The sequence below is a fragment of the Branchiostoma belcheri genome, unplaced genomic scaffold (assembly GCF_001625305.1).
Source record: "Branchiostoma belcheri isolate BF01 breed outbred unplaced genomic scaffold, Haploidv18h27 scaffold49, whole genome shotgun sequence".
Classification (NCBI taxonomy): domain Eukaryota; kingdom Metazoa; phylum Chordata; class Leptocardii; order Amphioxiformes; family Branchiostomatidae; genus Branchiostoma; species Branchiostoma belcheri.
Genome location: NW_017804120.1, coordinates 1,610,844 through 1,628,849, shown reverse-complemented (window position 1 = coordinate 1,628,849; position 18,006 = coordinate 1,610,844). Strand labels below are relative to the sequence as shown.

The following is an 18,006-nucleotide window of genomic DNA, read 5'->3' as shown; positions in this document are numbered from 1 at the left end:
GCAGAACTTCCGGTTTTTGTATCTTTTGTCCTGAACATGCTTGACTTCCTGTCAGGAATAAGTGGTGTGAACCATTTGCATAATTAATGAGGACATATTGAAATGAAGTATGACAAAGGAGAGAAATTTTACACAAAAAATATTATCATTTGAATTGAGAAAACCATAAATTAAACTAGATAATGCTAATTACGACATTATTTCCATATTCAATGAGACAAATACAAAAACGTACGAAAACTCATATATTTCATGGAGGTATGAGATCTCCGAATTCTTGTTTATTAGGCAAGGAAACCATTTATCACCACTGTATCACACTATCCCCAATCTTTCGAAAAATAACCCTCACAGTACTGTCCATGTTACAGGATTTGTCATCATGAAATCTGATGTTTTCAGCAACTTGGCAGTACAGATTATCCATCAACAGCACAAGACTTACAAATTTTGAAATATCAGTTCCTGAAAGAAGCTTGTTTCTAACTTTCTACCGACTGTGTTAGCCTCACCTCATCTTATTGGCACCTGAGATAAAGTTAAAATACTGTAATTCACTTATAATTAGTCTTTAAGGTCACACCAATTTAATTTCTTGGTTAACGGATTTGCCCGCTTCATTTTTTTCTGATTTGCAAAAAAAATTCAGAATCAACTGCAAAATGCTCATATTTTGCCCTGAACAGTTGAAAAGGCCTTTTCTTCCTAGTTGTTACAGTTATTTCATCTTTCAATGCAGTGGTATCATTAAAAGTTCTAAATTCATTGTTTAAATTTTGAACCAGCCTGGTGTGTTGACTTCATGGCTCCTATTGTACCATTTGGGGCCATAATAGGATGCCTAGGCCCGTTTTTATTTTTTCGCCCGCCCGCTCCATTATTTTTCTAGAAAAATCCGTTAACCAAGAAATTAAATTGGTGTGGCCTTAATTTTATGGTCAAAAAATTTCAAGGCCTGAGAAAAATTAACATGTCCTCAAATGATTTGATAACAGTAATAATAAGTTTAAGATACATGATGGACCATGAAAACCGTGAACATAAAGTACTGCCAGTCTGTGAAAAAAATCTGGAATAACATTAATAAAACTTTAAACCATTTTCCATTTTTCACATCAATTTTCATCAACTGTCTTCTCCATAGTTTTCAGTCTTCATCTGATTCAACCCCAAGTCTTCATTCTGCTCATGAGTCCTTATGTAATCTTCGACAACCAGTTCAGGGTCAGGGTCTGGAGCATAAACATTCTGTAAAAAAACATTTTGGTCACTTATGTATCTGCATCAGATTCTGTATCTTTATAGCCGGTATAACTGCCTTTCGGCGTAACACACCAGCTTCGCAGGCATGCGGCACGGCGGCAGCTGGATACATTACACCGATCGACTTGTTACACCTAACCCTTGAACATCTAACTCTAGACTTTGTTTAAAGCTATCTAATGACAATGCCCCTACTGTACTTGGTGACAGCGAGTTCCACTCTGTGATAGTTCTAGGAAAGAACGAGTTCTTGAACACCTCAATCCAATTTGATAACTCTGGTACTTGAAGGCATGGCTATTTCTTGTTCTCTTCTGGGCTGGTATTAGGTAACTGATTACATATTACTAATTATGTGAGCAGGAAATATATGCTACCTGAAACCAGTTTTACTCCCAGAACAGCTAGTCATAAGTTGCTTGTTGTAAAGGAAGCATGAAAACTACTGATAATACAGGTTTTTTTTACACAAGAACAATAAACAGTTCACCATTGTTTGAACCAGTGTTCTAGTCAGCCTGATTTTTTTTTCATCGTCTCAATTTTGTTTTGAACATGTAACATCATGTTGAGATACAATCCTAAGGGGATCTGGGGGCATGCTTCCCTTGAAAAGTTTTGAAATCTTGACTCTTTGAAACAAAATTTCCATCTCTTTACACACCGATTTTTGGCCATCAAAGATGACGAATTATGTAAAATTTTGTACATTGTGCACAGCAAATTCTGTCAAATGACAGAAAGACGGACGCTGGCTAGAACAGTGGTTTTGTATCTATATACAGTCAAACCTGTACTAGCAGTCACCCCTGTATAGTGGTCACTTGGCCATAGGGGTCAGTTTTTGTAGTTGTATAAATCGTAAATTCTATCATTGTTCTCCCGTTGTGAAAAAGACTTTGTTTATGTCCTACTGTTCTCAGTTGTTTGGAGTCCAGTTATGGAACTCTGTTCATGCGAGTGTACTAGCTAAGTGTCGTGTTGCATACAATAATTGTTTTCGTATTCTCCTTAAGTTGTCAAGAGGTTGTAGTGCTAGTTCAATGTTTGTGCACCTCTCGACCGATACATTCGATGCTAGACCCAGGAAATTGTGTTATTCCTTCATTTAATTTTTATTAAATAGACTTTACACCACCAACAATAGTATCATATGCTGTCTATTGAGGTCTCACTGTCAGTTCAGATAATACGTATTTTTAAAATGTGTATAAATTGTTGTATGTTTAGTGTTTATGTGGTTTTATATTAAACTTTGTACTATGGGGATACATGTATCCTGAAATAAAGTCATTCATTCATTCATTTACTAATTAAAAACAATGTAATATCACTGATGATACTTTGATGCTTTCTTGGGATATCCATTAGTTGCACAAATTGATGAAAGTGGTTTTACCTGAAGATAGCTGTTACCAGCTGGGTCATCCAGTTGAATCTGAACCAGTCTCTTTCCCTCGGCAATCTGTGAAAAAATATGTGGTGGTTAACTTTAACCATTACAGAAGTTTCCCAAGTCACACATGTGGGAGTACAGCATGAATCCAGACTACAATCTACAAGTGTAACAGATTTTGCATGTGAGAAAGGAAGGGGGAAAATCAGGGCCATATCTATAGCACACTTCATCACTGTATGACCAACCGTCAGAAACACCCGAGGGCCCCTACACTTAGTCTAGTACCTTGTGTACAAGGACTTGTGTTTCAATGCTTTGAAATAAAAACCCTTAGACTTGTGGGTATATTTAAGGACCCAGTACTAGCAGTAGAGCATGTACATGATGTTGTGTAGATCATTCAGTGAGAAAGACGCAGAGTTTTAAGGCTAGTAATTTGTTATGTGAGAGAAGTACATGTAGCTGCATTTACTGGTACAGTTGTACTATATGTACATGTATTTTAGTTCAAGAAACTCTCCCAGGATGGAGGAATAAAGAATGGAAAGGAAAGGAATGTGTGAAAAAATAAAATTCAATGAATTTAAAGATCACAAAGAATGAGCAAAAGAAGCAGAAACGGAATGGAAAGGAATGAGTGAAAGAATGAAATTCAATGAATGAATGATCATAAAAATGAACGAAAGAAGCAGGCATTAGATGATCCCACCCACCTCCGTCAGTTTTGCCAGGAAGTCTCTCATCTTGCTACTCCCAGCAGCCGTGGAACTGTCTCCCAAGGAGAAGGCATTCATCTCCAGCTGGGCAAGAAATATCAGTCAACATGAACACTAGTGGTGAGGTACGATTTAGGCCACACCGACTTTAATAATTTTATGGATGACATCCTCTGAAGACCCACAAACTAGTGCGCGCGGGCGAATAAAGAAAAATTCCAGCCAAAAAAAAAAATGCTACTAAACCACAGGAATACCAAGCTGGTATTGTGAATTTACAGCAGTCCTTAGGCCACGCAAATTTAATTTCTTGGTCAACGGATTTTTCTAGAAAAATAATGGAGCGGGCGGGTGAAAAAAATAAATAAATAAAAACAGGCCTAGCCATCCTATTATGGCCCAAAATGGTACGATAGGAGCCATGAAGTCAACACACCAGGCTGGTTCAAAATTTAAACAATGAATGTTGAACTTTTAATGATACCATTGCATTGAAAGATGGAATAACTGTAACAACTAGGATGAAAAGGACTGTTTTCAACTGTTCAGGGCAAAATATGAGCATTTTGCAGTTGATTCTGAATTTTTATTTTTATTTGCAAATCAGAAAAAAATGAAGCGGGCGAATCCGTTAACCAAGAAATTAAATTGGTGTGGCCTTAGCGACGTATACGACAAGCCGGCACGTGCATATGCTGGCTTTTTCCGGAATTCATGAATCGGCACTGTACGTATGTACTGAGTTCAAGTTGAGTCGTGGAGCTTTGGTAGCCTGGGTGCCGTCCTCCAGAGTTACCACCGGCTCCGTATTGTAGCTAGCTAAAATGAACTACCCAGGCCTAGAGCCAGGCCAGAGCCTCGGAGGATGTAATCTTTTTATTTTATTTTTTTTTGAGAACAGGCGAAAATCAATGCACGCGCAGATGTCATCCATAAAATTAAGGCGGTGTGGCGTTACTTCATAAAAAAACACACTGCACAAATACATACATGAGCTTGAGCCACTAGGAATGTGAAAAATGTACAGATTTCACAAAGAATCTATTCCGACCTGTTCCTTGATATTGATGATGAGCCCCTCTAGTGTGGTGAACTTTCCTCCGATCCCGTAGCTCAGACTCAGCTCAAAGTCAAGTTCAGGAATACTGACAGTACACGTCTCCGACTGGACAATAGAGAGAACAAAATATGAAGGAGTTAAAAACATAGAATTACTTCACTTTATACTAGGGTATACTAGTAATCCATTGTCTAAAACATATGTGGCGTCTGTGTGGTGTGTGGTGTAGTGGACAGAGCGTCCGACTGTCAAGCAAGAAGACCCAGGTTCAATCCCCAGGGTTGGACCCAGACATGTCCGGACTTGCACCCAGACGTTGTGCCCTTGGGAAAGGCACTTTACGCATATTTCCCCCCTCAGTTAGAGGGCTCCTGGGCCCTACTAGGGTTTGGGTTGGCGTTAACGGTTAGGAAGAGCATCCAGCCGTAAAAATCTGCTTCAAAAAAAGACTTGTACCTGGTGCAAGCACGTCTAACCCCCGGTTAATGGGGAAAAATGATGTTAAATTTGGTTAAAAAAAAAAAATATTAGTAACATTGTTACACTACAGTACCTTTTTAGCTTGATTTTCAGACCGAACGTCATGACATTTGGTACAACAAAATACTTTCTTCTTTTGCCTTTTTTTCTATGGGTCAAAATATATGAAAACATCAAGAAGTGCAGCAAGACAGTATTTGGAATATAAAAGACCTGTTGGTTGTGATATCATTTTTTTTTTAGTTGCCTCAATCTTAAACAAGGCTTTTGAATCTGAGTATGACCTCAAAATTTGAAAACCAAGAAATCTTCTTTATTTTGCCCACCAATTTTTTTTTCGCCCGCTCACATTAGATTTGGAGTCTGTGGAGGATGTCATCCATAAAATTTACTTGCTGTGGCCGTACAGCTGTTTTATTTTGGGCCAAGGGCTTAATTAGTCAACCTAAGGCCACACAAATTTAATTTCTTGGTTAACGGTTTTGCCCGCTTCATTTTTTTCTGATTTGCAAAAAAAAAATGCTCATTTTTGCCCTGAACAGTTGAAAACAGTCCCTTTCTTCCTAGTTGTTACAGTTCAAAATTCATTGCTTAAATTGAACCAGCCTGGTGTGTTGACTTCATGGATCTAATGTACCATTTTGGGCCATGATAGGATGCCTATGCTAGGCCTGTTTTTATTTTTATTCGCCCGCTTCATTTTTTTCTGATTTGCAAAAAAAAAATGCTCATTTTTGCCCTGAACAGTTGAAAACAGTCCCTTTCTTCCTAGTTGTTACAGTTATTCCATCTTTCAATGCAATGGTATCATTAAAAGTTCAAAATTCATTGTTTAAATTTTGAACCAGCCTGGTGTGTTGACTCCATGGCTCCTATTGTACCATTTTGGCCCATAATAGGATGCCTAGGCCTGTTTTTATCTATTTTTTTTTGCCCGCCCGCTCCATTATTTTTCTAGAAAAATCCGTTAACCCAGAAATTAAATTGGTGTGGCCACTAAGATGAACATATACAGTACACTTTTGTTACCTTTAGGACATCCCTTGTCAGGTCACTGGGATCAGTCATGTTCAAGGTCATCCGACGACCTTTCTCTGCCACACCTGAAGCAGACTTGACCTCGTTTGACCTATGACCGCATCTGTCACAGGTCGTTGCCATGACGATGACCTGCTTGAAATATGGGATGTCTGATGGCCTGGTTAAAGTCATATTATGTAAGATTTTTGTGGCAAAACTGTACATATATTAATACCCTTGTCCTGCTGAGCGCAACATTTGTCGTTCTGCACATACAGTACCATCTATATAGCACCCTGTATATGTACGATTTGGGGGTATTTCTCGTGCAACGCATCCCACCGCAGCGAAACGCAACGAATGCGGAAGTAACTATGCCACTGCAGGGCAAAAAAATTGGGGGGTCTATGATCTAATTTAGACATGAAATTATTGAAAAATATTGTGCCAGGAATGTCAGCAGGACAAGGGTTAAATAATTGCAATTTTCTCATCTAGATTATTATTTTCAATAACTGTTAACATATTAGCGTTACTATTTCGCTTTTCCAGCGAATTAGCACAGTGCGAGAATAAGTTGCGCCAGGCCCACTGTACATGTATTTTTAGGAGGCTCCTAAAAAGAATGTAAACAGTCAGATGACAACAAACATTGCCGCAATCCGTGCTAGTGCAAATAATTTACCAACTTTCTTTTTGCTGCACCTGTTGCCACCGCAAACGTATAGTTCTATGAACATGTCAAATTTTTCTCAAGCCGCAAACTTTTGCTACTGAGAGTATAAAGTGATTTATGGTAGTATATCAGTTGTGATTTAGCACTTGAAAAAAAGCATATACTTTTCCAATTATTCCTTAGGGGGAGAACAAACTTTATATGGGGTTGTGTGGAGCAAGAATCAAGAGGTCCCGGGTTTGAGTCCTGACATGCCACCGATCTTGTGCCCTTGGGAAAGGCACTTTACACAACTTTCCCCACTAGACTCGAGAGAAAATTAGTATTGTCTGTTCAGTATTTGTTTCTATGTGCGGGACACAACACCAGCAACAGCTGCCTCTGTTCCGCATGTATTGCACTGTTGCAATTTAAATAAATCAAACAATCAAATCAAGTCCACATTGCTTTAGACACTGAAAGGATACCGACAACTTTCATGTTGGTTGGAACAGGACTCTGACAGTTGGGACAGTTGGTGTTGAAACTCAGGACCTTCGGGAACAAAAATTTAATACTGATCTTAAACATAAGCTAAGCATATTCTGTCCTAGACTCCTAGTCTATATTTTTAGTACTTAGGCCACACCAATTCAATTTGTTGGTTCTCGGATTCGCCTCTTCGTTTTTTTCTGATTTGCAAAAAAAAAAAATTTGATTCTGGTCCTGAATCAACTGAAAAATGCTCATGTTTTGCCCCCCAACAGTTGAGGAAAGTCCTTTTCTTCCTAGTTGTTACAGTTTTCCCATCTATCATTGCAGTGGTTTGATTAAAAGTTCAAAATTCAATGTTTGAATTTTAACCCAGCCTTTTGTGTTGACTTCATGGCTCATTTTGTAGCATTTAAGCCTATAATAGGATGCCTAGACCTGTTTTTATTTTTATTTTTTTTCGCCCTGTCGCTTCATATTTTTTCAGAAAAAATCCGAGAACCAACAAATTAAATTGGTGTGGCCTTAATAATGCATGTAACTTGCAACATACAGATAACAACATACTGAGGCTTTTTGTTACATGGTCATGTTAATCAACAACAACTTTTTTTCTACAAACTATATTATACATCAAATGTAAAAAATTAAAGTATTTGCTTGCCATTTGACATACATGTAACATGCTCTCGATCTGCTACACTTAGAAGTCCAAAGTCTACAATCATTTGTTTGTACGTCTATGTCATATCATTCTGTCATATACTTCTTTATGATATAAAACCCAGATTTCTAACCTCATCAGCCAAGTTTTCTGCCTCTCCATTTTCTGTAGCTTTGTCAGTGTCTGTAGGTTCTTCTTCTGAAGTTTCAGCCTACATCATACAAACGAGAAATTATTATTTTTTTGCACAATAAAACATATCATTATTAGGCCATGTTCATTTGATTATATGGATGACAAGTTTTCAACCATGCTGTAAATCGTACAGAACAGTTGCAAAATTAGCAAATATATACCATAAGTTGCGTAAATAAATATTGGAAAACAATTATACCAATGTCATAGAATGCCCAAATCAACGAAAAAGATGAAAATGTAAAGAAATGAATTTGAAAAGAGTAGATTATTTGCCATCCCATACCATTTGTCATCTGTTCAGCCTTCATGACCATGTGGGTTTAAGAATGAAAGCACCTTTTTTTTGCCAGTTTTTTTTTTTATTATTTGCACGTATGCATCAGTTTGTTTGTTGTTGTTTTTTGTTTGTTTTTATTAGATCTCCATTAGTGTTCAACTGACCACTATTCTTCCTGGAGTCCACATAAAATTCAAAATTATAACAGAATTGTACAGAATTCAACTCAATATTAACATAAATTGAATAATTTAAAATAATCAACGTAATTAAGTAACATAAGCTGAGTTCGAATCAGAGTGATCACTGACATTATCAAAGTAACATAATTAAGTAACATAAGGTAACTTAAGTTCGAAATCAAATTAATAATCAGTTAATGTAGTCAACTATGAAACAAATTCTGGGGCTCCCAGAGGATGTCATCCATATAATCAAATCAACATGACTGTATGAAGAATAAGAGATCGAGGAGAAATTGTTGGAAAGTAAGAACTAACCTGAAATCCAAGTTGGATGTTTTGTTCTCTAGTTCTGGGGTAGTGAACCAAGGTGACATTCTTGTCTTGAGAAGGAGCAAATGTAAGACTGTTAAGGAAGATTTCAGTGAAAACAAAGATGCCTTTCAAGTATAGACTTAAGACAATATAATGATATAAATATGCCTCAACATATATGCACTGTTCATGCGAGTGTACTAGCTAAGTGTCATGTTGCATACAATAATTGCTTTCGTATTGTCCTCAAGTTGCCAAGAGGTTGTAGTGCTAGTTCAATGTTTGTACACCTCTCGACCGATACTTTCGATGCTAGACGCAGGAAATTGTGTTATTCCGTATCAGTAATAAACTTTACGCCACCAACAATAGTATTATATCCTGTCTATTGAGGCTTGACTGTCAGTTCAGAAATACGTACTTTAAAAATGTGTATAAATTGTTGTATGTTTAGTGTTTATGTAGTTTCATGGTTGTACTATATGGGGATAACCAATCATTCATTCATATCATCTATAGATATCATTTCTAGAACTGGATGCAAGCTGGGAAAAATACAACAATATTTCTTTTGGTACTTTTTCATATACTTACATGTGTGACGCATTGAAACTGCCAAGAGAAAAAAAAACATAAAAATAACTTTAGAGTAGTCTGTGGTACTAAAATGAAGGCTGCACAATTTGACTTTTAATTTAATACTCCTTAGCAAATTTTGAAGTTTTTGCCTTTTAAGCTACTTTCAAAAAATTAAAGAGAAGACAATGTCACTCAAACCAAGACTTGTGACAAGTTTTACAAAAAATTGATAAAAATAAAGGATATGGATTTTCCACAAAGCTGTTCCCTGTTGGGTCATCCAGAACCTGAAAAGAGAATAAAAATCCTTTAATTTAGATGATTCGTAAAATTTCAAGTAAGCAAGAAAGTTTTCGTACACATCTGTTTATTTCTAAAAACTTTTCTAAAAAATACCAAATATATTCAGCTCACAATACAGTAACTATTATGTTGGATGCAAAAAATGCAACCATATTCTCCCATGTAATATTTTCACCTGAACAACAAACTAGAAATCAACGTAGCAGCAGTTATAAAAAGCTTTGTTACAGGTACTTAAGGCCACACCAATTGAAGTTGTTGTTTCTTGGATTCGCCCTGTCCATTTTTTTCTGATTCGCAAAAAAAAATTTGCTTCTAAGTTCTAAATCAACTGCAAAAAGCTCAATGAAAGACATATTTTGGCGCAAATGGTTGAAGAAAGTCCCTTTCTTCCTAGTTGTTTAAGTTATTAATGTAACAATGCAATTTTGTTTCATTAAAAGTTCAAAATCTATTGTTATAATTATAAACCAGCCTGGTATGTTCACTTCATGGCTCATATTGTAACATTTCCAGCTATCATGGGGTGCCTTCCTGTTTTTTTGCCCTGTCACTTCATATTTTTTCCGAAAAAAATCCGAGAAGCAACAAATTAAATTGGTGTGGCCTTATATTCAATTATATTCAATTGCTGACATCTTGTCACAAAATTTACTTCTATACCTACCATTGTGAAAGGAGTTTTGAGGTCTGTCAGCTCTCTCAGTTTCTCTATGAAGGCATCAATTTTCTCGGCAACTGCTGGATCCATAGCCTGACAAAAACAAGACACAACATTTGAGTATAAAAAAAAAAATTTACGGCTCTCAGTGGCCAATGTGCAGATGTTGTCACATTGGCGCACCAAATCCGTAGTGTGTTTTTGGCACACAGTTAGACAGATTAGCCTAAGAGGCTCGGTGGTCGTCACTCCACAGTACAGGTGGGGAAGTCCTGTAAAGTCGGGCCACAGTGAGTATCAAACCCGGGACCTCTCGGTTCCGAGTCCAACGCTCTAACCGTTACGCCACCGACGACATTGAGTACTAGTATAGCAGTCTTGATACAGCAAGGGTTGAGGTGTTCAAAAACTCATTTTTTCCTAGAACTATCGCAGAGTGGAACTCACTGTCACCAAGTACAGTACGAGCATTATTATTAGACAGCTTTAAACAATGTTCAGAGTTAGATGTTCAAGAGTTAGGTGTAATAAGTTGTTCTGTGTGATATAGCCAGCTGCTGCCGCGCCGTGTGCCTGCGAAGCTTGCGTGTTGCTCTGAAGGGCAGTTATACTGGCTATACAGATACAGAAGCTGGTGTGTTATGCCGAAGGGCGGTTATACTGGCTATACAGATACAGAAGCTGGTGTGTTATGCCGAAGGGCGGTTATACTGGCTATACAGATACAGAAGCTGGTGTGTTATGCCGAAGGGCGGTTATACTGGCTATACAGATACAGAAGCTGGTGTGTTACTCTGAAGGGTGGTTATACTGGCTATACAGATACAGAAGCTGGTGTGTTGCTCTGAAGGGCGGTTACACCGGCTATACAGATACATGTACAGAAGCTGGTGTGTTGCTCTGAAGGGCGGTTATACCGGCTATACAGATACATGTACAGATAGTACAGACAGCTCCAAACTAGTCCGAAAGTCATCCCCATCATTATAGATTTGTGACTTATGTCAAGAATAAAACAAACAACTTTCAAAGTTATTTACAAAATAAAAGACCAGTCTCCATCCTTACCCTCCTAACTGGTTGTTCCTGCTCCAACCCTCTCACAGCTCGATCAATCACTCCCTCAACTGTGGTTAGAACTGAGAACAAGACAGACAATTAATACTGAAACTAGAAAAGTAACATTTGCAAAGCAAATGCATAATGTTAACCTTTGCATATGGTCTGCTCTGTTAATTCTTACTCAAACACAGTCATACATGTATATATGGTCAAACAGGAGTCAAAATCACTTATACTATAAAATTGCAAAATTATGTAACCCAACACCTAAGAGACAGTCTGAGACAGTCTTCAACATGGTCAATGACCTGAACCAGACCTGAATGAGAGACAGTCTGGTTCAGTCAGGTCAGAGGTCATTGTTTGGAACGGAAGAAGAAGAGGAAACGTAGCAAAAACAACATGTTTTCCTTCGGTAAACATAATTACTACCTAACCCTGTATTACACCGATGCAGATTTAGGCCCGATTCACATGTGCGTCGTTTTTATGTGTCGGGCGTCGTTCGACGCGCGCGCGCGCGCAGCGCATCGCGCGCAAGCTGTAAGACACATTTTTCCATCGTATAAACAGGCCCGCCACCGCCGCGCGGCGCCTTGTGTCGTTTTTTCTGTGGCACCTTCAGGAGGTGCCACAAGTGCGTCGCGGCACACAGCGGGATGTCTGCGGCGAGGAAAAACATCATGTAAACAGACCTGCGTCGCGCGCAGTTCGCGCAGCCCGGCCCATTTCCGCATCACAGAAGGTCATGCAAATTTCTTCATTCCCGCGCTAGCCTGAAACCCACGCCACGCTCCTCTGTTTGTATCTATTCATTCCACTTCTTTATCAATTTCTACTTGTTGTTAGTTGTTTCTTCGGATTATTTTGTACGGATTGTTTGCTAAGCATTACTGCTTGTTTGCTGAGTATGGCAGAAGTCAACCGATCTAACTGGACCAGCGCTGAAACGCGCTGTTTGATCGGGCTGTGGAACTGTGAAAGAATTCAGAGCAAAATGGAAACTTTCAGAAAGAAGGAGGCCTTCGGAGACATTGCCGAGGGCATGAAGCAGGAGGGATACAATTATAGGACCTCCAAACAAGTCCAGAAGAAGATAAGAGACCTCAAGTACTCGTACCAGAGAATCAGGGATTCGAACAGTCGTAGCGGCAGGTCAGAGTTCACCACATGTGACACAGCGCGGCGCAGACCGCCACAGCCCGCCACAGCTGCGGTGCGAAGCGGGGGCTGCGGTCCCTGTGTGTAAACGGGAAAGTGTCGTAGGCGACTTGGCGCGCGCGCGCGTCGAACGACGCCCGACACTTTTATTTTTCATCGTGTGAATCGGGCCTTAGTACCAAAAGGCAGTACTACAGGATGACAAAGGTTAAAGCATGTGTAGCAAAACATGTAGGCCGGTTTAAATCTGGAGAGACATCTGAAGATTTGGAAACTCTAACCTTCAACCTTACAGATGTAATGCACAGTTTAAGTCAAGTGTCAACCTTATTGCTTGTCAAGAATCACGTTCATAAATGGGGTACTTTATGTTCCTCATTGTTTTTTTTTATTATAAATCATTATCAAAAGAATGGTTTTCCAGATACAAAGACTATGTGATAGGTAACGTTACATGTACATATTTTCTTACCTCCCTTTTGTGTATTTGGTGGAACTTCAAAGTCAAGTTCAGGAATAGACAGAGAAGCAGACTCAGCCTTCACTACTTGTCGATTCAGATCCTGTGGAACAAAGTTAGTGCAATGTTTTAATTATCGCAACAGCTTTTAGATTGGTCACATATACTTATAATTACGATCAGAGTGAGACAATGTACAGTGTATATATGTTTCTGAGTTTGCTACTCTCATGTCCCTAATAAACATACCCCCCGGAATAAACATACCCCCCGGACAAATCTTCAAAGTCTAATAAACATACCCTCCGGAATAAACGTACCCTCCGGAAAATGACCAAATTGACAGGTGAACTGTGTGTGCATGATACTAAAATGTGCTCTTTATTTCAATACCAATATATGGGCAAATCTTTCACTGTTACATTTAATTAGTGAGTATATATCACTTTAATTAATGAGTATATATATATTGTACTTGTTTTGGGGAAATACAAAATCCGTAGGAGAAGCTATTGCATTTTACACTTCTGAAATGCACTTTGCTAAGCCTTCTCCTGCAACTTGAGTTGAAAATCTGACTAACTTAAGAGATAGAAAATCAAGCCCAATTAAGTACAAATATAGGGGTTTAATGAGTATATGTACAACAAAATCCATTTCAACATAATAATTATTTGGTATGGTACATTGTCTAGTCTGGTCAAAGTCTGGATTCTGAAGAAGAAAAACTTCTGAAGAAAAAAACTTTTGAAGAAAAAAATATTATTCAGCATAAAATTTTTATTGGTTTCCATCTCATTGTTTTTTTAAAAATCGATAATGTGATTGTATCAATTTTAAACGCCCTAAAATTAGCTAAATCGGCGCTTTTACGGTGATTGCGCAATATGGGTGCCCTATGACCTTTGACTTTTTACGGGTCATGCTGCTCAGGCGCTAGGCGCCCTCCCCACGTCGGCCGTCCGTCTTGTGGGCAAATTTCTACTTTTTTAGGGGTTTCGGGACCTAAAAACTAACACCAGAGGGAAAATAAACCACATACGTTTTTTTCATGGTAAATATCGCTAAAATGGACCAGGCATTTTTCTGCCGCGTTGCCGATTTTGACAAGGACTTGCGGCCGCCGTGTGCTAAATACGTCGATTAGCTACTCGCCGTTTTGTGGGCAAATTTTTGCTTTTTCAGACGTTTTGGGACTTAAAAATGGACAGCAGGCGAAAAATAAATAATATACATTATATTCATGGGAAATGCCGCTATCATGGACCAAATATTTATCTGTGACGTGTTGCCGAATTTTGCGGCCGCCGGCCACTTGCTGATGGTGCGGTACGTATGGACAATTTTTTTCCCAAAAATTAATAAACGTACCGTCCCTAATAAGAGTGTACCGGGTGGACGTTCGGGCCGAAAAAAATAAACGTACCGGTACGTTTAATCGGGACATCAGAGTAATCAAATAAACAAATCTACAGACCCCAAAAAATAATATTGATACTGTGTAAGTTTTAAATTGCAATGATAATTACTGACTTAGAGTACAATTATGGTATGTAAATAATCTTTTGGCTGTTTTAACATTTGAATTAAAGTTGTGACAGGAGTTTGTGAATTCCATGAGAATATAGAAGTCTGTGTCAATTACTTTGAATATTTCCAAAAGACAGTACATTAAGAAACAAGCTACTACTTTTATATGAAAATAAGTTATAGAAATCACTGACGATTCAGTAATAAAAAATATTTTAATTTTGATGGTGATGAAGCCGTTTTGAACATAACATAATATCTGGAGTCAGAAAACCAACTTACTTTACTTGACTCCACCTTGAGTGTGACCCTCACCCCCTGCTCCTGAATGGTACTGGCCGGTTGGAGCTCGTTGTTAGCGAAGCCGCAGTGCGGACAGTCGAACGACATCAGTACAACCTCACGGAAGTACGGAATTCTCGTCATCAACAGTCGCGTGGTGCCCTGTAGTTAGGATTATTTACACTGGTTATTATAAATTGAACAGAATTAAACTTTGCAAAGCAATCCACACAAGTCTCGACCTAGTCTCGTGTTCTTGCGAGACTAGGTCACTCCGTGATCAAGGTGTACAGTCGACACCGAAAATTTGGAGGTACGTGATTTACCTTACAAAATACAGTCACTTATTTAAGAATTTTCTACTAAAAGTAATTTTCACCTTCACCAGGTCTAACCCAGCAAACTACTGCTCTGTTTAACGTAATTCTTACTCAAAGAGAAATTTGAAAAATCAGGAATTTTTGTAAACACAGTCCACATAAGTTCAAACATTAGTTTGAGATTTATTTCAAAGATGAATATATCATGTTTTCTGTATATATTTTACAAGAATAAGATGTAGCATGCATAAGTGTTGTACTTGCAGCATGCAAAATACCTGGTTGCCCCGTTGCCCCGGGCAACCAAATTTTACTTGGGTCAACCTGTTTTTCAACCTAGGTAGCGCTAGCCCAGTGTGCTACCTGAATTCTAAGAATGCCCTCCCCCCAATCATGCCCACTTGTAGATGCTTTTTAATTTTAGGTATTAATGGCTATTACTAGTATTAGTTAACTAAAGGTTGTTAGAAATATTGTCAAAGGTATGTAAAATGTATGTAACATTACTTAATTTGAGGAAAGTAGTAATTTATAGGTGGGGCAACCTAAAATTCTGATGGGCAACCTAATTTTTGCCGTAGGCAACCTGGTTTAAAGAAGTATTTTGTACACTGAATTGTTTACACTTGTTGAAAAGAGCTGGGGGAATTTCTCTGATACAAATAGCGTGTCTGTTTTTGCTCTGTCACGACCAGTGGGAGAACAGCTTTTACTATTCAGTGGTTCATAATTTAGAGCTCAAAATGGTTTGACTTCACTTAAAATTTGGAACGTGTCTTTTGCTCGCAGTCATACATAAATTAGCAGCGACTGTTTTTTTTTTCTATAACAAGTGCTGTAGCATGTAGATCTAGGAAACTGATTTTGAAATCTTGAGATTGTTCAAGTGCTAGTGAGGTCTTACGTTGGCGGGAATAAAAGAGGTTTGAATCTCAATTTGGAGGAATCTAGAATGTTCGTAACTTTTTTAACAGCCATGTGTCAATCGCCCCCCCCCACACTTCTCGCGATTTTCTCGCATAAGAAGGATAAAAACCAAGAACTACGTCCTCACCGATTCGTGGCAGTTCATACATAAGGTGTCATCTATTTCTGTGGCCTCCTGGTCGCCAATGTCACCCGTCAGGTCCCGGAAAAGTGGCTTATTTTCGCCAGTTTTGTCCACGCCGTCTGGAGAGGCCGCCATGTTGGATGGTGTCCTCTGACCTGGATTGCGCAACTTCCTTCGGGGCATTTAAATCTCCAAGCAGATGTTGGGAAGAATGGTCGTGGCATTTTCTGACGGCCATCCCAACATCCATCTAAACAAGGGAAGCTTCTTAAACAAGGGTAGCTCGATGTTTACCTGCAAAAATCATAAAAGTTGCATGCTACAGTTACATGCTAAAGTTCACTGGTGCTTATTTGTTATGACATCTAAATAAGCTAAATTTAGACTACATTGTAGAGATTGTCCAACGTAGTTTATATTAACTTAATTAATACCTGCTATTTTCTGAGACAAGCTTGCATGATCTATATCACTTCGTGGGCTATTGAGTACTCTGTGTAGAGTATTAAACCTGTGTTCTGATGAACAGACCGTACTTTAAAATGTCTGCTATCAACGGAGACCTCGAAATGATTAGATTTTTGTCCCCCTGGCGACTTGTTTTGGTACTGCAACAGAAATTTCCGTTCGAAATTTTGTGATCTAGACACGCTAGGGTCACGAATTTTGGGTGGTGGGTAGCTCTTGGGCTCGAGAAGAAGTGACGAGAGTTTGGGCCCCCAAGCTGCTTGCTCTAGAACTGCAGGAGTGTTAATTTAGAAAATTTTTGAAGGAGAATAACTTAAGAACCGGTCGACGGATCGTTGTGATTTTTGGTATGTAGGTTAAGTTAAGTGATCCAGTTGCATTTATGCATATTAGGATATAATTTGCATATAATCAATGAGGAAATTCTAATAATTCTGATACCTTCCATGACAGGACTATTCAAACTCGTGACATATGTAACTCAGGTGAACGAGAGGAATATCGTGAAGTGTGAGTATTGGTTAATGCCAAGGACATTTAGCCTCTACCAGGCTTGAGGGCGCGGCTGGAAATAGTAGAAATTGGCCAAATAGAGAGATAACACGCCAAGGGAGTTTAACCATCCAGTTTACAGTTTGCCGGCCCCTCAAACTGTAAGCTGGATGGCTAAACTCCCTCGGCGTGTTATATCTCTCTATTCGGCCAATTTCTACTATTTCCAGCCGCGCCCCCAAGCCTGGTAGAGGCTAAAGGACATTCTGTATAATTGGTTAATATGCAAATAGCCTATGGGCTAGAGGAGATATTGGGTCGTTTTACCTCAGGCATTTCCTCGTGCGTCACAAATTATGGGTAATTTACCAAGAAAATGGTGACGTTATAGAGCTGTTGGGTTTCCCCACTCAGTTGACTCCATTCTCTACAAAAATAGACAGGCGAGCTTTAGAGCTTGTTCAACTCAGATCTTAGATTGTTCCAGCCAAAATGTAACCATGCATGATGGGACAGGGCTCGAAATAGTTACTGTATATGCAGAGTATTGCAGGCAAATTCGGAGCCTGTGCGGGTATTTCTGATGTCTATCTGCACCTAACCTGCACTGGTCCATGTACTGGGTATATGCAGGTTAGTGCAGGTAAAATTGGAGCTGTGCAGGTATTTCTGATGTCTACGTACCTGCACCTAACCTGCACTGTTCCATGTACTGGGTATATGCAGGTTATTGCAGGTAAAATTGGAGCTATGCAGGTATTTCTGATGTCTACCTGCACCTAACCTGCACTGGTCCATGTACTGGGTATATGCAGGTTAGTGCAGGTAAAATTGGAGCTGTGCAGGTATTTCTGATGTCAATTTCACCAAACCAATACCATGCGTGAATTGGGTAGATAACTGCCAATTAATTTTT

At 38.8% G+C, this 18,006-nt stretch overlaps 1 protein-coding gene across 1 annotated transcript; it reads right to left on the bottom strand.

Moving 5' to 3' along the window:
• Positions 1 to 938: 938 nt before the first annotated feature.
• LOC109479509 (zinc finger protein ZPR1-like) lies at positions 939 to 16,299 on the bottom strand. The gene is made up of 14 exons (XM_019781481.1): positions 16,134 to 16,299; positions 14,760 to 14,921; positions 12,960 to 13,050; positions 11,333 to 11,403; positions 10,271 to 10,357; positions 9,547 to 9,587; positions 8,725 to 8,806; positions 7,883 to 7,960; positions 7,082 to 7,148; positions 5,948 to 6,108; positions 4,430 to 4,543; positions 3,376 to 3,462; positions 2,663 to 2,728; positions 939 to 1,248 (listed from the first exon to the last, which is right to left on the bottom strand). Exons 1-14 carry the CDS (start codon positions 16,263 to 16,265, stop codon positions 1,126 to 1,128), a joined length of 1,362 nt encoding a protein of 453 aa, XP_019637040.1. The 5' UTR covers positions 16,266 to 16,299; the 3' UTR covers positions 939 to 1,125.
• Between the last annotated feature and the right edge of the window lie 1,707 nt (positions 16,300 to 18,006).

Bases quoted from the DNA above. Each gene is read 5' to 3' on its own strand.
- LOC109479509 (XM_019781481.1), bottom strand. From the start codon at position 16,265: ATGGCGGCCTCTCCAGACGGCGTGGACAAAACTGGCGAAAATAAGCCA. The intron at 13,051-14,759 runs GTAAGTTGGTTT...TTTGTTCCACAG, and splicing joins TCAAGGTGGAGTCAAGTAAA to GATCTGAATCGACAAGTAGT. The intron at 4,544-5,947 runs GTAACAAAAGTG...TCTATTGTCCAG, and splicing joins TGACAAGGGATGTCCTAAAG to TCGGAGACGTGTACTGTCAG.